Here is a 25,597-nt window from a genome sequence, read left to right as displayed (position 1 = left end):
AAAATAAAATCTCATACAAGGCCCTAAGTATATCTGAAACCCGAATGAGGTTGTCAGATGATCTATGATAGCTGCCTTAGGTCCCACTCTGGGAGAAAAGCGGGATAAAAATTAAATAGTTAAATAAATAGTATTGATGACAGAAAGGTTATTTCATATTATTTTCATCAGGCAAAGGACAAGGGCCACTGGGTTGCAGCAAAATCTGCATCACAATGATCTAAATTAGATGTAAAGCCTGTTAAAACTCTTCACATTTGGCACTGTCAAATTCAATCTACATCATTAATGTTTCCCTTCCAATCTCATTCCCTTGCATCTTGTATTATAAAACTCAAGCTCTGCCTTGCATTACTTTATGCATAGCTCTTGTGTATATAGGGCAGCGATAACCAACCATGGAGGACTGACTGACTGACTGACTGACTGACTGACTGACTGACTGATTGTTTGTTTGTTTAAAGTATTTCTGTTTCACAAAGGCTCCCAAGGTAATGAATAAATAACAACCAATTGAAACTGGATAAAAACACTTTAAAATACATTAAAATCTCTTTAAAATCTTTCCAAAGCAGTCTAAAAATAATCCTAGAATCTAGTTTTCAAACAGTTATAACAGCCATTTCAAACACTGAATGTTGTGAGCAACAGCACTATTTTGGTTGCATAGGTGGGCATATTGGTCCCTGGGGGACCCTGGAAGGTCACACGTAACTGCTGCACAAACACCTGGGGGGAGAGGGGGAATTTGTCAACACCTTGTAGGAGACATTAGGAGTGACATTGTTCAATTTTTGGCCCTCTCTGAACTGTTTTAGATTTTTTTCCAACAGAATATGACTAGAAGTCAACATCTAGTTCATTTCATGATAGAAAAATTGCTCTTTTGTGTCTAAAATGGCCTGGGGAAGAGTGTATCAAAACTGTCCCACATATCGCCTAGAACAGGGATTCCCAACCTTTTTGACTCATGGAGCCTTTTTTAGAATCAATTCCTATGGCAAAGCCCCTAGGAGGCATACCCTTTGTCTTACAAGTTAATAGTGTTTAGGAGTAGTGTTACTTTTTGTTTCTTGTTCTATAATTTAATTTAATTTTTATTTATTTCATTTTGCTGGAGTGGCCGTGAACTACTTGGGAAGTGCACAAAGAGCCCTAAGGGCTCCACAGAGCACAGGTTGGGAACTGCTGACCTAGAGGGTCTATGGAAAAATTTGACACAAACAAATTTTTAAAAAATACCTTGGGGGACTTGGAACTTAAAAAATGGCTCTGAGAGGAGCAACTTCCCCACCCCGATGTAGATGCTCTAATACAAATGATAGTACTACAAACATGCAATGTGGTTGTAGTTTTAAAATGATTACATACCCTTCTCTCCTCTCTTCTTCCTAGTTCTGTCTATATGATCTTTAAGCTGGATCCGGACTTGCCTTTCATTTGGTTGATCACGAATGAATGGATGCTTTAAAAGTTGCTCCGTAGAAGGTCGCTGCATATAGTTCTTCACTAAACAGCCCTCTATAAAACTAAAGAACTTTTTTGACCTAAGCAAAAATAAATCACACATATTTAAGTTATTTGGCAAGGTAAGAGTCTATTTAGTATGGCTCACCAGAAGCAGAAAACGCTGAAAAATAAATTTGACTAAGTAATAAAAAGCAACCATTACTTCATGATGCAAAGGGATCTTGTAGCACCTTTAAGACTGTGAGAAAGAAGTTCTAGCTGAAGCTTTCTTAGACTTGCTCTACTTCCTTAGATGCTTTGCATTCAGTGCAACGTGTTAACTAATCCAACCTCAAAATTCAACTGTTAACTCCCTAGAGTTGCTTCTCATATTACTTTCATGTGCAGTATAGTTATTACAAAGTAAATATATCACCTAAATATTGTGTGGAGAATGTGCAATCAGCACATGCCTGCATATTGTAAGAATCATGAGTTTTCCTAATCAAAATAATCCCTGAAGATTCTCTCTCTCATGGAATTAATGCCATAATGTAAATTCAGTACTTCAACAATTAGAGGGGAAATTATCTCATGTTCAAGAAAGAAAGAAAAGAAAAGAAAAGAAAAGAAAGAGGTGTGTGTATTGGGTTATAAGCTTTTCATTTTATGTGCAAGCTTCTTTACAACTTTGACGTAGAGTACTTGTTGACTATCATGCCAGTATTTAGCCCCAGGTTAATTTTGCTATTGATCTGGGCCTATTGTGTTCTATTTATATGAGCTCTATTGCAAGGTCTGTTCATTGGATCAATAAATTTCTGAAGACATTTACATAATATACTGTTGTGGTGTTATAACATGCTTAAATATCCAACAGACACCAGATCCCACCTGATATTGAAAACTATGCAGGATAAGTCATGGTTAGTACTTGGATGGGAGACCATCAACAAATACCAGGTGCTACAGTTATATTTTAGAGGAAGGACTTGGCAAAACCACCTATTCCTTGCCTAAGAAACCCCTATGAAATTCATGGGGTAGTCACATGTTGACAGGTGACTTCAAGGCACATATATGCCCACACGCAGCACTGCTGTACCATTTTAAATTTTGTTTCAAGCTTTTAAATTGTTTTTAGTATTACTGATAGTGTAATGATAATCCTTTGCATGATTTTTATCTCTATTTGTTTTAAATTGTTTGTCACTTGAAGCTAAGTTCAGGAGAAAAGGAAAGTGATAAAAAAGGATATAGAGAAATACAGAAGAAGACTATTGCTTTTTTATTCCTTAATCTTAATATTTATGTGCTGTGTTAAGACACCACTACACGATGCTTATTGTGAAGTACCATTTGCTCAACAAAGAAATGGAATTAGTTTATTAATGAGATAATTGGCTTTGTAGGATCACTCACTGATCTAAAAGGTCTTCAAAGTCAGCTGGCCTAAAGAGATGGAATCAGATTACAAGTAGACCAGGTTCAAATCCTTACTGAGCCAAACTAATTACATGGATACTTCAGTTGACAAGCATGTGACAAAGTACCTCAGTTGTACAGTCTTTCTGCACCTGCCCAGCCTCCTGTTCCCTATCTAGCTGGATGGTTTTAGCAGTATCAGCATTGGAAGGATGGTGAAGGAGGACTGGAGAAACAAAGACTTTCTGTGTCAGTTTTCAGTAGCATGTCTACAGCAAACAATGCAATAAAAATTTGAGCTGAGAAAGAATGGGATTCTGCTCCTGCAAATCCTACTTTGGCTTGTATGCTTCACTAGAACAGGACTACAAGATAAAGAGTGGCTGTCTCCAGAATTTATTGATCAAAACAGAGGAAAAAAAGGAAAACAGATTAATCTCTCTCAACAGTCCCCCTGCCCTGGCAAGCATGTTGAAAACTTTCAAAATGGAAAACTTGAAAAACATGGGAATTGGTGAAAGAAGAAAAGATCATCCTTGGCTGCATTTTGGAAACAACTCAAGTGGTCTCTAGACAGTTCAAAATGTTTTTATTTACTATGTAAGACTTCACTGACCTGGTTGTTTCATTTCACATGTGCAAATTGTTGGCTTTAAATGAAATGTCTACTGAAACATGTAGACCTGCTTTCTGTTCTTCTCTCTCTATCTCTCTTTTGTGGTGTAGAAACTTACTTCTACACTTTCCATGTTATTTCTGCCTCTGATATCAATTTTCCTGTTAAAGAAGTAATGCCCAGGAACTTCATTAACTGAGGTATACCTGTACTGAGTTTTGACTAAAACGTGCCCCATAAACATTGCAGTGGGCTTACCAAAGGAAAAACAGGAGCAACCAGATTTATCATACAACATTCATTTCAATCCTTAAAGCTGGCACATACTGCTTTCAGGTATGAGATCCAAAATCAGTGAAGTGTTATTTGTGTCAATACTGAACACCTCCAGGAAGTATTCTGTGTTGCTGTTTTAAACTCAGTATATACAATTTCTCAGTGAAAATTATGCATAAAAGTAGCTTTAAAAATGACATGGCAATTAATGAATTTCTCTCAGTTGATGCGAAGAGCAACTTACTACAGCTTAAGACTTTAGGAATTTTAAGAAACACCTTCTGCCTGAAAATGAGGAGATGGTGGCATAGTTATACTCCCTCATTATATTTTACATTAGAAATTAAGACCTATATGGAAGACAAACTGACATTTTCACCTTTAGTGGGTAAATAATTTGTCAGCTTAGTAAATACTGTTCTGTCAAAACACAATACCTCTTTTTTTGTTCAATGTCTTAGGTGCAAAAAGTGGAACTAATAAATGATTAACATGTATTTCATTTCTGACGGATTCAGAGGTACAGAAAATTGGTTTCAGCAAGCAGAAATCTATATTTCAGGTCTGTGGAAGAAAAAATATTACATTAAAATATTGCATATTTAAAGGAGAAAGAAATAACAACCACATACCATTTCTTAGATTTTAGACGTGGAGGGGGGTTTCTGGGAATAAGAAACAGGGCTCTCATTGGATGCATGTCACAGAGAGCTAAAACAAGAAAAAAGGATTGTGTAGTTGATATTCTGTTGTTGCTTTTAATGCTCACAGGTAGTTTACAATTCTAAATGGCTAGCGATAGGATTATGAGGCTTAAACCTAATTGCTAAGTACCACCAAGTGTAACCTTGTGAATCAATGAATTTTACATAAAGATTGACCCACCATTCCACATTTAATTTTACTTATCCTAGCTCTTATTCTAGTTGATATAAACAATTGGCTTTAGGTCTGAGAAACTACAAAAAGATGTAGTAACGCAACAACTAGAATTCCTAAATGAATCGTGCTTACATATATGCATTCATATTCATACACACATGCACACACACAAACTCTTGAGAGACTATTTTTATAATAAAATTTCTCAAGCCTGAAAATAAAAGTTGCCATTTTACATAACTTACAGAAACTGGTGATGAGGAACAAAATTACTTAACATCCATTTTTTAAGCATGTTTATCACTTACAGATTGTCATTTATATTTTAGGTGCACAAGGCACTAAGAGTGCTACAGCATTATCTGTTACAAGATCAAATGTCCCTCTCATCAGAAAGTTTATATAGCTTCTGTAACACTGTAGTAAGAGGTTCCCTCTGTTTTGTTTTTAACACCCAAGCACAACCACCATTTTGTCACAGTTCTCTGATATATAACACTATTATTTATAGGATTTCCTATTTCTGCTGCTAGAAGGGATGGGGCAGAAATGCAAGAGTGAAGAAATTTATTCTGCTTTTGAAAATCTCAAGTGTAAGTTAAATTGCATAGATTAAATCAACATAATTATAAAGTTTTCAAACTAAAATCAGGTCAGCGGAAAATGAAGACATACTACTTACGGGGAGCACCTTCTGCCATCTCTATGGCTGTAATGCCGCATGACCAAAGATCACTCTAAAAAAGAGAATGCATATGTTAGTAAACATATTACCCATTCTTTCTTTTACTTAATTACACAGTTTGGTGTACTATGTGTGGAATAAATTTAACTTTTTAAAAGGCCTTGAATTTCTGTAGAACTTTCTATATATTTTTTTTTATTTTCTTCACCCCTCAAAAAATCTTTATTTTCCCCTTCCATCTATGGTTGTATAATTTCTGGAAATTGTATCAAAAACCTCTTTGCTACTTTGCTGAACTATAAATATATACTGTGATTACTTCAATGCTGCTGTTGTGTTCCTGATTCCAACTAATAGTGACCCTATCATAGGTTTTCTTCCCAAGATATATTCAATGGGTGTTTGTCAATGCCTGCCTCAAAGGCTGACAGTTCATGACTTGCCCAAGGTCACCCAGTGAGTTGGCTGAGCAGGTACCTGAACCCTGATCTTCCAGCATACTAGTCCGACGCTCAAACCACTACACTAGCTGCCACTCAATTACATTAATATGGAAACTAAACTGATTGTTCTGACACCAACAGGAAAGTAAAGGGTGAGAAAAAGTAAGATGCACAGATAAGAAATCTGAAATAGATATTTAAAGAGGGAAACTTGAAAAATCATAATCTTCAATATGCTGTTTATTCTATTTCTAAATAAACATAAGAATGAATTTTGGAATACAGAGAGCAAGGATGTAGAAGCAATGCTGTTCCTTAACTCTCCAGATGTGCCAAACTCCAGCTTACCAAAATTCCAACAAAATTACTGAACAACAAGATCCATAAAAAGAAGTGATTTTTATGGATGTTTGGCAGATCTGAATCACTCCAGCACTCCTGTTGTTCCCAAGAGGAACAATTAATAGCTTTGGTCAGTGACAGAAAAGATGTGACAACTTCCTAGTGAAGAAGAGGCTTTGGTAAACCAGAAAAGACTCAACTGATACCAATAGATGCACACAGCAAAAACATATAAAAAAACTTTCTTCACTGCTATATTACTACAACTGTATACTCACAGAATCATACAGTTGGAAGAGACCACCAGGGCCACCCAGTCCAACCCTCTTCCATGTAGGAATACACAATCAAAGTACACTTGGCAGATATCCATCCAGGCTCTATACAGTGAGGCCCCACCATACGCAGGCTTCCCTTCTGCGGCTTTCAGCATACTCTGAAGCCATGTTATAATGTAATGAATGACACATGTGCCACGCCACATTCACAAACCCCATTATTTTCAATGGGGCATGAGCATACGCGATTTTCCCCTTATGTAGGGGGCTGGGGCAGTACAGATCCCCTGCATAAGGGAAGGGAGGACTGTATGTGTTCCATTCCACAATTCAGCAACATGAGTTTAAAAAAATTGTAATCATATTCCAGTTAGTAATCTGGATCCTCCATAAATTAAAGGGTATAATTTGTCTGACCCAGGTTTTTCAGTGGGGAGTTCATGGAACACTAGGGCTCCACAAAATGGATTCTGGAAGAGATCATGACCAGAAAAAAATAAACATTTTTTTTTTTACTGCATGCAGCAAGTGATGTCAGCACTTACATTTGTGCACAGTGACTAAGTGGCTCCATTAGCAATTTCATCAGAGGTTTTTCAGCCCTATATGACATGAGATCACTCTAAGAATGGAGGAAATGTGTGAAACAGAGGCACACAAATCAGAAGCAAAGAACACGTAGTTTTCCAGAAGTGGTTGCATCTGCAACTTCCACCAATACAGGTCAGCACAGACAATAATGAGATATGGTGGGAGCTGCAGTCCAGCAACATATGGGTGAGCCACAGGCAGCTCACCCGTTTAATAACATGAACTCTAATTTGTCTATGTGTGTGTCTAGAGGAAAGGGACCAAAATGGTGAAGTGTCTAGAAACCATGTCCTGTGAGTAGAGACTTAGGGAGTTGAGTATGTTTAGCCTGCTAAAGAGAAGGTTAAGAGGTGATATGATAGCCTGTTTAAATATTTGAAGGGATGTCATATTAAGACTGGAGCAAGCTTGTTTTTTTGCTGCTCCAGAGAATAGGACATGGAGCAATGGATTCAAACTACAGGAAAAGAGATCCAGCTCAACATTAGGAGGAACTTCCTGACAGTCAGATCTGTTTGACAGTGGAACACACTCCCTCAGATTGTGGTGGAGTCTCCTTCTTTGGAAGTTTTTAGACAAGAAACTGGATGGCCATCCATCAGGAGTGCGTTGACTGTGTTTTTCTGTATGACGGGATAGACTGGATGGCCTTTGAGGTCTCTTCCAACTCTATGATTCTATGGTTTTTATACTATGTCTGTGTGCCACTTCACTTGGCAAACTGAAAGAGGGCATTTGTTTAGGAAAGATGAGGAAAAAAGACATGTCTTTTTCCCAGATCACAAAAAAGAATTTATGTATGTACTTTATGCATAGACAAGAGAACATTAAATACTATACATCTTGATTAGTAATATTCTCTTACTCTGTAGTCATATGTTGCATCTGGGTTTTCATCACAGGCAATAACTTCTGGAGCCATCCAGTAAGGTGTTCCAATAAATGTATTTCTTCTACCAACTGTCCTGTCCAGCTGAGCACTAACACCAAAATCCACTACATTTAGTAAGAACAGGGGGGCAGGGGGGGAGACAGAGAGATAACAAACAACATTGAAATGAGTTGTCCAAGTTTACTATAAAGTAAATAGAGGCACAGGCAATATGTACATATAATAAGCTCATACAAGGTAAGTCATCCATTAAAATGAACAGAAAAATAAATGGAGACTTCATGCTATATTAAAAGTGTGCTCACCTCATCACTGCCATATAGTCTAGAACTCTTCAATACCAGCAGTACAGTTTTCATTAAAATTTAGCACTCATAACAAGTAAGGACAGTAAAAACATTGTCCACTGTGAAAATTGTGTACTATCCAGTTATCACTCTTCAGCAACCAGAGGCTATGATGTAACTTTAATTCTCACTGTATGGAAGAACATTGGACATCAGGGAATATTCCAAAAAAGAGGTTTTTAAAAAGGCCAATCGACTTACCAAGTTTCACCTCTGCATTTTCTGTTAACAATACATTCTGACCTTTGATATCTCGATGAATCACATGATGGGCATGGAGATGTGCCAATCCCTGCATTTTTAAAAAAAACAACAACAGATAACAGATTTTGCTCCCTTTTACATTTTTTAACTGTATAGAACATTTAACTGTATAGAACCTTTAACTGCAACCCAGTAAAACTATTCTACAAATCCCCATTGTACCCCAGTCAGCTTTTGTGTTCTTTTTTGGTAAGTGTATTAGAACATGGTTAACTTCAGTTGTTTAATAAATTCCCACCCACTTAGATGTGAAGCATAAGTAAAGTTACTAGGGATTGTACAGGTGTGGTGGAAATTCCTTTTTGAAATATAAAAACTATAGAAAGATGGAGTCACCTTTGTTAGCCAGAGAGATAGTTTTGAAATAAAGGCTTGGAGTTACTAGAGCAAAGGAATAGTGAGTGCATCTTGACCTAGATGGAAGCTGGCACCAGTAGAAAGACATAACATAAACTACTGAGATAAGGACATCCAGAAGCAAGGTTAGAAGGAAGGCTAAAGGAGGGGGTAAGGAGTGATGATGCAGTTTTAATGTATGCATGTATTTCTGTTCTGATTGTAAGAATTCTATATGTTTAAATTGTAATTAGCCAATCAGGTGTATTGAAGAAGCTTCTTTGTCTTGAATAATATAAAAAGAGCCATTTTGTCTTGTTCGGGGTTCTCAGCTTTTGGAACTTGAATTCCACTGAGTTCAATGTTTTCCTTTGTCGACAACTGGAAATAAACTTATGGATTTTCAATTATTAGGTCCTCTTGTGAATTCCTTGCTCTGCAAAAACCTAGAAATCTAAGTTTCCTGAAATTTCTGTTACACAGGTATTCTACATTGCATAATACTATAGCTGTACTTCACAAGTTCTTTTCAGTACAGATAGCATTTGTAGAACATACATCATAGCTAAACCTAAAGAGGTTACTGCATATTCATCAAACTAAGCCACAAAATCCTATGCTATAAATACTCTTAAGTACTGAAGATAGTAGAGAGAGAGCTATATCATTTTGCCAGAACAACATGGAATGTTTCCTTATATAAAAACATGAAGTAATATTTATGCAGGAAAAGGAATGGTTATGAAGAAATTTGACATGAAAACTGATTAGGACAAATTTTTTAATGATAGTACAGTACTGCATGCTACTACCTGCTTTGTACCTCCAAAGGAGGATGATTACCTAAATCTCAGTAATAGTGGATTATCAATCTAAATTGTTGATACATTTTTTTCCTTCAGCTTGTAGTGTTTTGTAGATAAGCAAATATACAACTAAATAGTGATTAAGAACACTAGCAAATATAAGGGCTTGAGGAAGGGGCAAAGAACAGGAAACACAAGTGGTACTTCTTGTTCTCTGATATTCTATATGAAGATTTACTCAATTATTTTGCCTTATAGAAAAATACAAACTGACAACATTTGCTTCCTACTTTGTGGGAGGCAGCAGTGGGGGGATAGAGTGGGAGGAATGGGGAAAGAGATCAGTAAGTTCTCTGGAGCACAGAGAACAGGAAGAATGAATCATGCACACTTCCTTTCCCCCAGCATTAGGTAACATGCAAAACTGGTCCAAGAGATAATGTTAAGTTCCTATGGGATATCTACTGAACTTTTAGAACTGTGTATTTTGATTCTGATAAATTACAGAGACGTATCAAGTCACAGTTTTGAAACTCTATGAAGAAATGATCCAGGCCTGAAAACAGTGATTTGCTTAGTCTCCTGTGATGAACACTGCCTCCAGGCAACCTGCAAGGAAAGCTTTGGCTCAGCATGTTTTCTTTTTCTTTTCTTTTCAGATATATCAATGACTAAAGAAAAGCTTGAGGAGGACAGGTAACTAAAATATTGTGGGACAATAGTGTTGCCAGAGTTATTTGTAAGTCTGAAATAAAACTTGAACAAAATGCTTTCTCTGTTAGATTTTCCAGCAACACATAGGCATGTGCATTTGCGTGCATGTGTGGGCACAGGAGCACGTGCACACACACACACACACACACACACACACTATTACTTGTGTTTCCTCCCCCTTTTCTTTGCATTAAACTTATATAAAAATGACTTGAGGATTATTTCAATCACAATATTCAAAGCTTTTCCTTTTTTTACTTTTACAAATTCAATACCACCAATACTAGCAGCATAATTTAGGCTGTAAAAAATATTGTTGCTGTTGTTGTTGTTGTGTGTCTTCAAGTCATTTCCGACTTATGGAGACCCTAAGGCAAACCTGTTATGAAGTTTTTCTTCATAGTTTCTTCAGAGGAAGTTTGCCCAAAGTCATCCAGTGGGTTTACATAGCTGAGCCAGAATTCGAACCCTGGTCTCCAGAATTGTAGTCTAACACTCAAACTAATATACCACACTGGCTCCTTTTACTAAGTAGTAAAAAAAATTACTTAAACCATAACTTTGGAGCTTACTATTAACTTCAGAAAGTATATCTGACTTCAATTTGCTTCAATCACGGTTTTGTGCCACAGTTTAATATATCTGGCTTACTTTAATTTAGAAAATACACAAGGAGTTGTAATTAAACTAAGTACAGCACAGGCTTAAAACAAGTTAAGACAATGCTGTTTCATAGGAGAAACTTGACCTCTAGATCAGTGGTCCCCAAACTGTGCCCTTAAGAGATTTTGGACTTCAGCTCTCAGAAGCCTCAGCCATGTTGGCCAACAGTCTGAGATTCTGGGAGATGAAGTCCAAAATCCCTTGAAGAGCACAGTTTGGGGACCACTGCTCTAGATCAAGAACAAGGAACATGTTGCACACCAAATCTTGTCTGAATTGCAATTCCAATCAATCCTACTCAGAATAGCCAATGGTGAGGGATGTGAAGAGATGAGTTCTATTAAAATCTGGAGGGACACATTTTCTTTATTGTGTCCCTAGAATACTGTACAGTGGACCCTTGCTATATGTTGGGGTTTGGTTCCAAGATCTCCCGTGGATAACAAAATCCGTGAATGCTCAAGTCCCATTAAATATAATGAAATAGCAAAATGGTGTCCCTTATAAAAATGGAAAATCAAGGTTTGATATTTGAAATTTATACTTTTTTTGAACATTTTCAAACTGTGGATACTTGAATCCATGTATAAAAAGTCTGTGTATAAGAAGGGCTGACTGTACTATAGAAACACTAATATTCCTTACTAATGCATAAAGAGTCTATCTAGACTAGTTTGGTAGGAGATATAGTGGGCATTTGGTATCTGCTGGGGTTTCATTCTATGATCTCCCATAGATACCAAAATGCATGGATGCGCAAGTCTCATCTTATACTATGGTGTAGTAAAATGGCATCTATTATAGAAAATATCAAGATGAAGGTTTGCTTTTTGGATGATGATGATGGTGGTGATGATGATTGATGATTCAATATTTTCAAGCTATGGATGGTTGAATCCATGGATGTAGAATCCATAGATATGAGAGCCTACCATAAATGAAATCTGGAGATAAGGGCTTATGTATCCAAGGGCAAGTCTGAGCTTATCTAGATTTTTTACAAGTAATGCATTGTGATACCTGACTTTCAGTCTGTGGATGGATGATCAGATAAAAGTTGGGTTTTTTAAATTGCAGTTTCCCATTATACACATGCAACAGCCTGTCTCAGAGGAGACAGTGATATCCACTGTTTTATATATCTAAGGCAGCATCTTGGATTCATAACTACAAAGCATAGAATATGGATTGCCCCTTGACAAAAAGTCCAGATATAATGGATGTCACACACTCCAAATCTCAACTTACTTCCTGGATCAGACTGCAGCAAGTATAACACAATGGTCCCAATAAGGCTTCACCAGGTGACAGTTTACTGGCTTAAATCAAGGCATCAATTTTGACTTTTAAAGCCTTTACTGGTCCTGTACCATTCCTCTCTACCAACAGAAATCACACATACTGCTCTGCTTTGTGTGCTACCAATACTGGAAGCAAGGTTGTTTGTTGCCCATGAATAGTAATTTCTTAGTGATGTGAAAACAACTGACAACCTCCACCCAGAATACCAGTGGCTTTTCAGCAATCCTTGATATAGCCAAGAATACTAGTTTTCATAGCTGTTTTTAATTTAATATAATTGTGATCATATTTTCCCCCAAATTATAAATAATTTGATGTGGAGTTTGTATCAGGCAAATAAGGGGCTCAACAGATGGGCGCCTGTGGCCGCTCCTTTTCACCCCAAATTGTTGCCGTGGCAACCAGATACCACAGCAATGATCTACTTCATCTCAGGAGTAAAAAGAAGCGCCATTTGGGCACTCTGACGCCTGTGCGTCATCATGGTGCACGGGTAGCAAAAGTAAGGCTGGTCCCAGCCCTATCTAGCCCTACTTTTGGCTCCAGGCTGGCACAAAGAGCTGGTCTATTTACGGCCTAAGTTTTAAATAATTTAAATGTTACTGGAAGGAGAAATAGTGAATGCTTTTCAGGCAGGACTCCCTGGTGGCGCAGGAGCCCTGGTGGCACAGTGGCGCAGCCTGTACTGCAGCCACTCACTCAAAACCACAAGGTTATGAGTTCAAGACCAGCAAAACGGTTCAAGCTTGACTCAGGCTTGCATCCTTCCGAGGAGGTCGCTAAAATGAGTACCCAGATTGTTGGGGCAAATTAGCTTACAGTTGTAAACCACTTAGACACTGCTTAGGCAGTATGAAGCGGTATATAAATGAAGTTTGTTTTAAGTAGCCACTAAAAGTGGCTCTGATGTAAGCAGAAATTAGGGCTTTACTGAAAGTTGTGAAGAGGCAGCAGGGGAGTATGCCAGTACTCTGAGCTCAAGGAATCAGATTTGACCACTGATATTATATGGTCTCTAATAAGCACCCACAGAACTTTTTATCAGTGAAACTTCTTATCTATAGCACATAGTATATTTTAATGGACATGACCTGTGTTAAAACAAACATCTACCTGTTGGCTTATTTTAAAAAAATATTTTCATATTCAAAAATTAAGGTATACTCACAGAATCATACAGTTCCATTCCTTTCCCATGTCACAAGGTCATTTACCACCAAAGGCCTACTAAAAAGTTAACGTAGAACTTAAATTGCATCAGGTTAAATAAAGAACATACTGGAGTGTTTTAATTTCCCTTACCCTGAGAATTTCTCTAGAGATGTATGCTATCCAGTCCTCCTTCAAAGTATTTCCCTTTGTATTCTTCACAAGGTCAGTAATAGAACCTGCACCACAGAACTCCATAACAAGCTGTAAAAAAATCAGAATGCAAATGGAATCGTTAAAATTTTCTTAAGTCCACATCAGAGAGAATTATTAGATAATGCAGTGAAGAGCAGCAAGGCTTATGGAATACAAAGAAAGAAAGATCAGAAAAGGACAAAGAGCATCCCTCAACAGAGACAGATCAGAATCCAAATTCCTTTAACTTCAATGAAGCTTTATTTTTCACTAGTTCATTAATTTCCAGGAAACCAGATCACCAGAGAATCATGGCTTACTGCTCAGAAGCAGTCGGCTAGTTCAAGCTGCCAGAATACACCCACTTGGCTCCTCACACCAGCAGCAGGAGTGGCTGAAATAACCAAAAACTACCGTATATAATCAACTATACGTCGCCCTCATGTATAAGTCAATGGCAGGTCTGTGGGCCAAAATTATGGATTTTAATATGACCCATGGATAAGCTAAGGGTAAAACTTAGGGATATGTAACAAAGGATGTAAAAGACAAAGGAAAATGATGCCAAGGAATTACAAAATCCCAGCAGACATAACTGTGCTCATCTTAAAGGTGGGATGGAGAAGGAGAACCTATGGTAAATTGTGGCTGTGCAATGTGTGAAGGGTAAGAAAATGTCAAAGAGGACGAAAAGAAAAAGCAAAGAAAATGCCAAGTACATTAGCAGTGATTACAGCCTTTAACTTTAATGTGATAGCTTTGCCTGATTTTAACCCAGGAAAGCTAACAAACATACACAAAATTCTTATTGAAACCCTTCAAAGCCTGATTCCTTTGGGGGGAAGTGCTCAAGAGCTGCTGCCACCACCATTCTCTTGCCCAGACATTTAAAAAGGTCAGAAGTGGAACTGTGGCAGAAAGAGTAGAGAGGGTTGATGTTTCTTTCGTGTGCTCCTGGAATAGACTTGCCTTTCACCGCTCTGCTCAGAGAAGGGGATGGTTACTTTTTTTGATAAGAGTTAAAGAGTTTTTTGACTCATGATTAAACTGATCAAGGTTTTTTGGGTCAATTTTTTGACTGAAATTTCTAGACTTATACATGAGTAAAAACAGTAATCAGGAATCAATGACTTAGCAGTATGTCCAAGCTGGGATTGTGCAGCTGCTAACAGGAGCACCTAGAATAGCGAGAGGCAGGCCTGTATTTTTACAGGGGCGAGAGGAAATTACATTTAACTCTTATACAGTACCTTTACACTGCAATCTTGTATCAATTTATCTGAGAGCAAGCTTCTTTGAAATGAATGGCACTTACTGCTAAATTCACAGGGTTACAGCATAAAAGGTTTACTTTTAGAATGCAGAAGAGTAAAGCTAATATTCATCCAATCTCAGAGATCTCAAATTTTCATAAACTACACTTTCAAATGGCTTTATTCCCTTGAATTTTCCTGGTCTACTAGTGAATGTGACATTAACTAAAACTAATTTTGCTACAACTCAAGCATTTCCATTTTCTTTACAAGAACATGTCTGGTAAACAGGGTTAGGGGGGAAAAGTCTGGGGTTTTTTCTGTTTTGTTTTGTTTTTGGCATTAATGTGTAGGATTACACTAGTATAGGACTAAATCAGGAAATTAAATAGCAAAATGTAGTTCAGATGTTATGGCCTCTAGCTTAAGTAATAGTTCTTTAAAAGGTGTTCTTTTAAACCAAGTTGTTTTGGTTAAACTTACTGTTAATTGAAGGATTTATTTCTGAATGGCATTTCTTGTGCTATAAAATGATTAAAAAGAAGCAACTGACATGGGATACTTGTCTAGTAATCAACAACTGCCAATAAACTGTTGAAGTTAAATGTTTCAATTCAAATAGTCATTGTAGTTCCAGGAAAAGGGTTGCAAAATAGTAATCATAGCCAGACTTTTCAAAAAATGAATAATTAATTTAAAAAAACAGAAGTGGATTTTTAAAAGTCATATTGTTTAAACCAAGGTTTACCCAACCTGGTTTAAACCAGCCAACTTCTTGCATGTAAATATTCTTTTTATTAATCTTTTTACAATAGGAGAAGACATTTTCTACATCTTGTTCATTTATCCAGATACCCTCAAATTATACTTGAGGTGTGATATGCATGGTTGGGATGGATGTGCTTACCCATAGCTGGTCATCATGTCCTGGAGGACTTTTCTTAATGAAAGCACCATAGTAAGTTGCTATATTTCTATGATGAGAGTATTTCTTCAACATGTTTATCTCCAGTTTGATTTCTTCTTCTTCATCCTTTAGGAGAGAAAACAAAAACATAGGAATGCATTTATGATATTTGGGATGCAAGCTGAAATGTTTCTCCCATTAACTTTGCAGTAGCAGCACAACATCAAGAGTGGGAATTATGTGAAGGAAGAGTGCATGGTGAGGGAACAGAGCCAAAAAATTGTTCCAATGTGTGAGACTGCTCCATAATGGCACTTACTTTAGCTACCGTACTGGCACTTGCTTTCTGTACCTGATGCATTTAGAGATCTCTATAAGGTTAAAGGTATTACTATCTATAATTACCTAATTTATTATGTGTTTATTCTCTTTCTACATTTTTTCAGCAATCAGATAGAGCAAATTGCTTGAAATAAGGAAGTGATGGTTCCCACTTCAGGTGTCAGCTATTCACGATTTACCTGTTTCAAACCTAATTGCTCTCAGCCATATGATCTTTCTCTCACCCATAATGTTTAATACAAAGTTTGGGCTGTTATTCCTACAACTGTAAAGATTATTTATACCACAAAGACAAAGGCAAGGGGGAACTGGCAAAAATGTTTCACTTTCTGCCTGCCAAAGCATCCAACTCTCCCTATGGAAGTATTCAAGTCTGCCTCCTACAATCATGGATCAGACTCATATTCCATCATATACTATACTATCCATACAACCGGCAAACAGTCAACCAAGAGAGGAAGGCAGTGTCTCAAACAAAAAAGAAATTAAGGTACACTGACAGAACAGACCACATACAAGTCAGGGTTAAACAACACTGTTGAACTAAGACCTATTTCTACTATATACAGCGCACCCGTGTTATATGCAGGTGCGCCTTACGCGGTTTTCAGCATACATTATAAGCTGTGCCAGAAGAAGGCTGAGCTCATCCCTGCTCCGCGCTGCCGCATGCATGAGTCCCATTCATTCTAATGGGGCTCAAGCATATGCAGAATTCCCTTTACACGGGGACCACTGTACAATTAAACATTTTAAATGTAAAAGAGCACAAAAAAAAATACAGATATGCTTTATTTCTATCGCTGCTAGTAAGCTCAATTAGACTAATGGCAAACACCAAAAACAGTCTGGGGTTCAATGTTTGTGTATAATAGCCTTCCAAGGAAGAAGTCCCCCCACCCAAAAAAATACCTTTTAAAAAACACATTTTTAACAGATACATGAGACTGAAAGGAATTATCTTGGAACGGTCACCGTACCATCTACTCAGACGAATGCTTAAACCCTCTTAACTGTGTACTTACTACACTGAAATGATAGAAAATCTTCTGTTGTTGTTGTTATGCACTAGCAGTCACAATATTACTGCAAAGTGGATATTTCAAATATTAAACTTTTGGCACGTTAAAAGTATTTGAGTCACTTAGATCAGAATGTGCCACTCAAAAACTTACAGTATGACCCTGGGAGGCAGAAGCAGTTGGTAAAATCAAAATTGTGATTTTAATGCAGGTGGCTATCAATTACCACTTTAAGTTAATTGGGTCTCAAAGGCTATATATATTCTCAGAACAGGTACAGCTTTTACTTTGTGACAGCCCATCTGATAACAGAGAACCACATCTTCTGTGTTACAAATATTTCACTGCAGTGGCAGGAGTCTGTGTAATAATACTAGGATTGCCAGATAAAAACTGGAGAAGGCTCAAGCAAACCTGCTAAAATTCCCTTGTCTACACAACCATTAAAGAAGTAAGATTCCTCTCCAGTTTTAAATCTGGCAACCCTAAATAGAACAATTCCAGTCGATATAGATCCACCTCAAACTGAATCTATTATAATGACATCTGGTGGCTACTGTGTACTGTTGCATTTTAATGTTTAAAAAATTCAAAACTACATATATGTTATATTTAATTAACACCTCTGTTGTTGTACCCACCTTGTCTATCTCCCTCACAAGACTGCATACTGAGAATCAAATACGTTATTCTCTCAGTAACTGTTATATGCACTCTAAATAATATTTCTTTTATTCTCAGATAACAGAACTAGAGGCTAAAGTGAATACGTAATAATTAAGTGACACAATGTAAGAACTACAGAAAAACAGAAAAGGATCTCTCAAACAAGATAAAGTATAAGGTTCCATTTTCTTTAAGGGCTTAACAAATTTATCTTTTAAAAATTAGGTACACAAAATGTTACCCATAATTGTACGTATAATCATGAGTACTACATTGTGTGTCATCCACACAGAACTTTCTTTGTGAATTAATGCTAAAGCCAAACAGAGCCTGATGCAGCCATCTGCAAAGCAAATTAACTACCTGTAACAATACCTGTGGAATGACAATAAAATAAGAATAAAGATGAAAGGGAAACTTAGAATAATAGGCAGCAGTTAGGATCATAAGCAATGCCTGAAGCTCGTATTTTGCAAACTCTGTGCTGAAACCATTTCCATCTGGTGCCAAAACACTTGTACAGTATCTGTCTCTGATAAAGCAACCACCTGCTGCAATTTTCATAATAATGGGGTTTTCCTCTCCCACTTATGTTCCATTTGCCTCACTGTTCCTCTAATTTTGCAGCACTTAATGGCACAGTCTCGGGTATGGAGGGAACAAATGAAGTTTGGTCTGTGAAACACAATTAACTCCCCACTCCCCTCTGCTGCAAAGAAAGCAATGCTTGCTCATGAAATGAAAGCAACCAAAGATGGTGTTATTGCTCATGGAAATCACATCTGCCCCCCCCCCCCACTGTCAGATAACATCAAGCACAAACTGAAAACAAAAAACTAACAGAATTAAGAACTTTTATCCTTAGGGATTTCAGTAGGAAATGTTTCAGAACTGCCTTAGCTCTCCCTTTGAAATCAATGGCACGTTATTGCCGATTTTGTAAGAGAACACAAGTCTGTGGAGTTCCCACACCTAAAACAGAGGGACCTTTTTAAGCATTTTAAAAATGAAAGAGACCAAAAATAGTGTTCCTTCTAATGCAACCACACACTTCTAGTTATAAATAAGTAGTTATTTGTACTGTAATTATTTTTTCAGTAAGGAAGATATAAGTAACTTAACATTCCACCTGTAACACATTAAAGGATATGAAGGCTAGCTTCACTCCTATGAGGTAACTACTCTCATTTTTGTTACTTTAAAATCGGTATCATCAAGAAAAACTGATTGGCATTAGTGGCACTTTGTCCCAGATATGTTTACACAGCAGGGATAGGCACCAGTCAGGCAATGAAGGTACACATTGGCTGTTCGAGGAATGCAATGACTACCAACCTAACTACATGCAAAAAATGATCTTTTTTAACCTCTAAGAAAACCAGCCCCCAGATGCCTTCCAAACATCCACTATGGGGATATGTGAAACAATATCACACATTTCTCCATTCTCTGGGCTGTTTTGTGCCCATGAGAAGTCTTTCTAAAATATAAAGTAAACCCAGTCTATTTCCTGTTTAAAGGGGGCTAAGAAACAGGCCAGGACCCCATACACAGAGACGGGAGAATTAGATTGCCCCTTCTCCAAATACACATGCCCCTGAAGTATTTGGGAATAAAAAAAGGTTTTCAAAAATATGTGAAGTCGAAGGCTTTCATGGCTGACATCTATAGTTTTTTGTGGGTTTTTCGGGCTATATGGCCATGTTGTAGAAGAATTCTCTGAAGATGCCAGCCACAGATGCAGGCTAAATGTCAGGAATAAACTCTTCTAGAACATGGCCATATAGCCCGAAAAGCCCAGAAAAAAACTATTTTCAAAAAGACTTTTTTTAAAATGGGGGAGGGTGCTTAAAAGTGCACTTTAAGGCTTCAGTGACTGACTGCAGTCTTACTTGCTAGCTGTAGGAGTGGGAAGAGAAAGCTCTGCTGCCTTTTGTTCTGCAAATGGTCAGTACTAGCCTACAGACTTTTTACATTAAGAAAATATGATTCTCCTTACAGAAGGGAAATTCCTGCCCTTTCTGTAACTGGCTTTTCTCACACAGGCCAGGTTTTACTTTAAAAGTAGTAATTTTTCAACTATGAAACAACTGTGCATTGTTCTTTGGTCGGTTGGTGCTGGGGACAGCTATGGACATAATATTGTGCTGTTCTATTATTAATCACTCACTGAAACAGTCGATTTTTAAAAATATTATTCTTTACATCTGATTAGATTTAATGTTGTCATCTGAGATGGAAATGGACTGCCATTTATAGAATTTATCAGTCAACCATAGTCCAAAAAAGTAAAATTTTCAAACAATATTTATTTTAAACTAATAAAGGTGTGTTTTATACCACTGCTTAGAGTTTGAATAATTCAGACGTACTCTGTATGAGTTACTTGTGAGAAACAGAGAGTAAACAATTTCTTTAAAAATAGGTACAGTATAACCTCTATATCCACAGGAGATATATTCCTAGACTTACCATGGAAATGCAAAAACCCAGATAATAGTGATCAACTATCAACCTGACCTGATTTCAAACCCCAAACCGGAGAGTAGTGGACAACGCCTATACCCTATTGGTTCAACACAACTTGAACATGAACAAATACAATTCTATTCTTTAAAGCAGAGGTGGGCAGATATTAGGCTTGCAGGAGCTAATCTGAGTAAGTCTGTAAGTAGACAAATCTGATTTGCATACAGACTGCGTATCCTTTATCTGGAATTCCAAAATCCGAATTATCCATACTCCAAAACTGTCCACATAGATGGATGAGATAGTGACACCTTTGGTGTACACAAACTTTGTTTCATGAACAAAATTATAAAAAATATTATGTACAAAATTACCTTCAGACTATGTATATAAGGTGTATATGAAACATACATGAATTTGATTTTTAGACTTGGGTCTCATCTCTAAGATACCTTATTATGCAAATATTTCAAAATCCAAAAGAAAAAAAAGAAAAAAGAAATCCAAAATAGTTTGAGCCCTGAGCATTTTGGATAAGGAAGCCTCAACCTATATTTACAAGTACTGTACTCAAAATAAAAGATAATGCAACTGATAGTTGTCTCTTTTTGATGGGAGCTCCTCCGATTTTCACTGGGTCTCCCAAATTAGATTCTGGTGCAAAACAGTGGCTGAGGAAGAAAATTTTCTAGAACATGGCCACATAGCCCGAAAAACCCACAAAAAAACAACAACAGTGGCTGAGGAAGCCTGGAACAAAATTTAGAAAGCTGATTCAATAACAGAGATTAAGAAAGTAATGGGGGGATGGATTAATTCTTCAGCCAGTATGGTCAGTGGCCATGCTAGCTGGTGGATTCAGACAACTGCAGTCCAAAAAAGTAACTTTTCTGCTTTGAATTTGAGAACTTGTTTCAGTGTCAGACTTGGAGCAAACACACTCATCTACTCTTGTAATACTTCTTAATTTTATTTGGTTATTTTGGCAACCTAATTTAGAAGAGAAACAAGGCTAGAGGGATGGGGAGATAGAAACCTTTGCCCATGCAGTGCAAATAATGCAGATATCTAACATTACAATGTCAATGTACTATCTCCCCACTCCTTTTTTTTTTTTAAAAAAAAGAAGACTTCTCAATGTGTCAGATACAGATAGGTGACTGATTGCTTTGAGAAGCATAAGTTCTCTGTCCCAAACCCTTATGCCTTGGCTGGGTAGAAGCCAAATCCTGGGCTTGCCTTCAATTGTGGGGAGCATTTACCTCCAGTGTGAAATGGCTGCTGAGCTACTTCTCATTTACTGTGCCAGCTGGCAATGATGGGAGTCTTCTTTCTTGCAGAGTACTGTCTTTCTCCTGCATTTTCCCAGAGCATGTTCTCACGCACTACATAGACTTTACTTTCTGACTATTTATTTCAAGCTCAGTTTTGTTTTGTTGGGAAACCTTGCTCAGGCTCTAAATGGCAAAAATTAAAATTTACCAAAATAAATGCAACACAAAAATACACCCAGCCATGCCAGAGTATCTATGAAAAAGAATAAAAATTGGGGGTAGGTGTAAGTGAACAATCCCAAAATCTTTTAAAATGGGGTTGGCAGGGATTGTAAATGAAACTTTAAACATGCAAAAAATGTGCTCCATTATGAGCTACAGCTCTTTCTCCTATTCTGTCAAGTTTTGATTCATGCAAACAATCCACTGATTCAATGCTAACGTTTTCTCTGCTATCTATCTATCTATCTAAACTGAGACTGCTGTACTTTGGGCCATATCACAAGATGACATGACTCATTAGAAAACACAATAATGATCGGTAGAGTAGAAAGTAGCAGGAAAAGAGGAAGTCCTCATTCCAGATAGATGAACCTAATCAAAGTAGCCATGGCAAGACCTCAGCAGGGCTGTTGATAACATGGCAACTTGGAGGTCTCTCATACTTGGAGGTCACCATAAGTCAAAGTTGACTTGAGGCAGTTAACAACAACAATCAATATATTAGAAGATGACACTAGGAACAAAGCTTTCTACCAGTGTGTGTGCCACTTACAACAAAATGAGAAAAATATTTATTGTTGGTACAGATATCGGAACAAATCAAGGTTTACCATGATGGGGAAAAGCTACAAGAAATCATGGACTTCCACAGTGCTCTTCTACAAAAGCACTGGCATAGCTTTGAAGACATAAATATATTTGTTTCCATTTTGAAAAAATAACTGTGTCTTATTATTACCAAACTTGACAGATTTTAGATATTCATTGATCATTTTTCTCAAATTTCTTACACCCCACCTTTCTCCCTTGAAAAATCAAATATCCAATTTAGATTCAATGTACAAATAATCCTTCATCAGATGTGAACATTGTTCCACAATGACCTACAGTCCCTTTCAGTTCTGAACTTTCTGTGGACTGCTGCTGGTCCACAAGCAATTGGCTGCCAGGAAGTAACAGATCTAGCCAATCGTCACAAATATGATACTGATCCTTGGCACGCTAGTAAACAGAAATTGCCACTCCCCTGAATTAGTTTGTCTGAGCAGCACTGATTTATGCTATACAGTGGTGCCTCGGGTTACGAAATTAATTTGTTCCGCCATTCCTTTCGTAACCTGAAAATTTCGTAACCCGAAACACTTTTCCGTTAGCACTGGAAAGCCTATAGCTGCACTTTGCAGCATTTGAATTTCACGCCGAAATGAATTTCGTAACCCGAAAAATATTTCGTAACCCGAAACAGTTTTTGCCAATCCAACTTTTTCGTATCCCGGAAATTTCGTAACCCGATCATTTCGTATCCCGAGGCACCACTGTACTTTATGTCCCTTGAGGCCCATGGGTTCATGGAGATCTATCTGTTCCTGCCTCTGCCAACAATAAAATATATTTGGCATAGCTCACTCTCATATGTGTACCAAACAACTTGCATACAGCTGCTAGGAATCTATTCTTCTGCCAGATGTTTGCAGCATCACCACTGCTGCATAAAAAATATAAAAATATAAAGTATAAAAAAACCCATGGCTTAGAAGGGAGAATAATCAACAGTGAAGACAGCCAGTGTCTTTCTCTGTCTATCACAGGCATGAGATCATACAGACTGTATTGCTGCTGACTGTCAGCAGTCATCTGCAATTACTCTACCCGCTTAAGAACAATAGCAGAAGCTTTGATTCCTTAGACAGGAGAACAGTCACACCTGTAGCCGAAGGCAGGCTTATCACAGATGTGCTCTCTTAAAAAGAAAAGGCATTAAAGCACAATCTGAAAGACACAGACTTTATTTTAGTGGATAGTTAACTTTGGCTAGATTGTGTCCAGACACTTTGTAACAATCAGGCAGCAGTGATACAGCTCTTCAACTGTATTTTTAAAAGTATGATCTTGGCTTTTAAATCTAGATCGCAACCAGGAAAATTGGGATATGATTCCTAAAGTATTAGCCCTGGGGCAGCCCAAGCCAATATCCTCTCATCTACAAAGATGATGTTTCCTCCAAATTTGTTACCACTGTGTGTCTGAGTCACCTTACTGTGCTCAACATCATTTTCACACAGCAGTTAGCACACACATACAGATCTGACAAGAGAAAGAATGAGAAGGTTCCACTGTTCGGATATCATGTCCAAAACACGATTCAGTAATCTCAGTGTACTGCTAGTGTTCACTAGCTGAGGGGTATGTTCTGCATGCAGAATGTCTCAAGTACAATCCTCAGAAACCTTTAGGTAGGGCTTGGAAGAAAGAACTGCCAAAATCCTGAAAAGCTGTTATCAGTCAGTTTATATATTATGAGCAGACAGACGAAGTGGACTGGCACAATATGCTGGCTTTGGAACAGCATGGGAGCATGGCATTTGGAGGACACAGGCCCCGACGATGCCCCAAGTCACACCACCCACCTGAGGGCAGGCAGCATTGTGGCAGTGCAGCATTTATACGCTGCAGGAGCACTGAAAAGCCTCCACTGTGGCAGAAAAGCTGGCTTTTTGCCAGCTCAAAAAGGCACGGCTTTCTTCCACTTCTTTTTGAGCCAGCAAAAAGCCAAATCAGAGACGTGGTTGTTGTGGCCCCGACCCAGTACTCAAAGGGACAGCATGAAGTCACCTCTTCAGGGATGTCTGTTTCAGCCCAAAGTGTGGTTGTCAAAGATAATACAGTCAGCCTGCCCCATACGCAGGTTTTCCATACATGGACTTGAAGTCACACAGACGGGAAGCCCCATTTAGATAAATGGTGCATGCGCCAGTGGTGCATGTGCCACGCCGCGCATGGGAGCGCATCCCATTCATCTAAACGGGACTTGAACATGCACAGAATTCGCTTTACATAGGGAGGGGTTGTCTAGAAAGGATCCCCCATGTAAAGCAAGGGTCCACTGCACTACACTGCAGTTATCACCATTCCTCACCATTGGCTATGCTGGCTGGGACCTGAAGTACAACATCTAAAGAGCTGCATGAATCCCGCCCTTCATTTAGATAAGACACTATAGAATAGATAGATCAATGTTATGACTCTGTTTGGTAACGTCCAATGTTCTTATTAGTACTGCTAAGGTGTAGTTTGTCTCTAAATCAGAAAGAGAAATCACAGTGTCACATAGGTTCCCATTTCTGATCTGGCACAACTAAGCAATGTTTTTAATAGCTGGCCTAGAACAATTTAAGGGCAAGTATTTACTCATATAACAGATGTGCACCCACTCAGCAAAGGCTTGGTAGTACAGACAAGTAAGGTGTCTGTGGAAAACTATCATGCTGTCTTCTCTTTTTGGTACAGTACTTAGCACAGATCAAACTAGGAGCCAAGTAGTTTGATACTGAAACTTCCACCCATATTTGACCAGTAGAGTTAGACTTTTATATACAGTGGTTTATGTTCAGTCATATTTGACCCATTGTTCAGACTTGAACATAATATGGTCTAAGTTCTCTCTTTAGCCTCAACATCAGTAGATGCACTGAACCAAATTGCAAGAGGAAGAACAGCAAGATATGCACTTTCTCTCCCAGCACTCTCTATGCTATGTTGCTCATTACAACAGAATAAATAAAAATCTTATTTTATATAGTATATGAATAATTATTGATCAAATTGAGGCTGTTGTAATTTGGCCACATCATGGGAAGGCAAGACTCATCAGAAAAGACAATAATGCTAGGAAAGTTAGAAGGTAATAGAAAGAAAGGAAGACCACATGCCAGAAGTCTAGACTCAGTTAGGGAGGTCATGACCTAAGAAGGTAAGTGGAGGACAGGAGGGGAGGGCTTGGCGACAT

The 25,597-nt window shown here is 37.8% G+C and overlaps 1 protein-coding gene across 9 annotated transcripts in view; it reads right to left on the bottom strand.

Moving 5' to 3' along the window:
- MAP4K4 (mitogen-activated protein kinase kinase kinase kinase 4) overlaps positions 1-25,597 on the bottom strand; it is a 196,520-nt gene that overhangs the window by 64,201 nt on the left and 106,722 nt on the right. For all 9 annotated transcript variants that reach the window (XM_042456902.1, XM_042456901.1, XM_042456907.1 and 6 more), the window contains exons 4-10: positions 15,816-15,941; positions 13,614-13,724; positions 8,428-8,518; positions 7,853-7,983; positions 5,331-5,385; positions 4,399-4,477; positions 1,372-1,547 (exon numbers count right to left, since the gene is read on the bottom strand). In XM_042456902.1, coding sequence (XP_042312836.1) covers positions 1,372-1,547; positions 4,399-4,477; positions 5,331-5,385; positions 7,853-7,983; positions 8,428-8,518; positions 13,614-13,724; positions 15,816-15,941 — 769 coding nt within the window. The remainder of the gene's footprint in view (positions 1-1,371; positions 1,548-4,398; positions 4,478-5,330; positions 5,386-7,852; positions 7,984-8,427; positions 8,519-13,613; positions 13,725-15,815; positions 15,942-25,597) is intronic.

This window comes from Sceloporus undulatus, chromosome 3 (genome assembly GCF_019175285.1).
Source record: "Sceloporus undulatus isolate JIND9_A2432 ecotype Alabama chromosome 3, SceUnd_v1.1, whole genome shotgun sequence".
In the NCBI taxonomy this organism is placed as follows: Eukaryota; Metazoa; Chordata; class Lepidosauria; order Squamata; family Phrynosomatidae; genus Sceloporus; species Sceloporus undulatus.
Note: the sequence above shows the minus strand (reverse complement) of the source record. Positions and strands in the feature narration are given on the sequence as shown.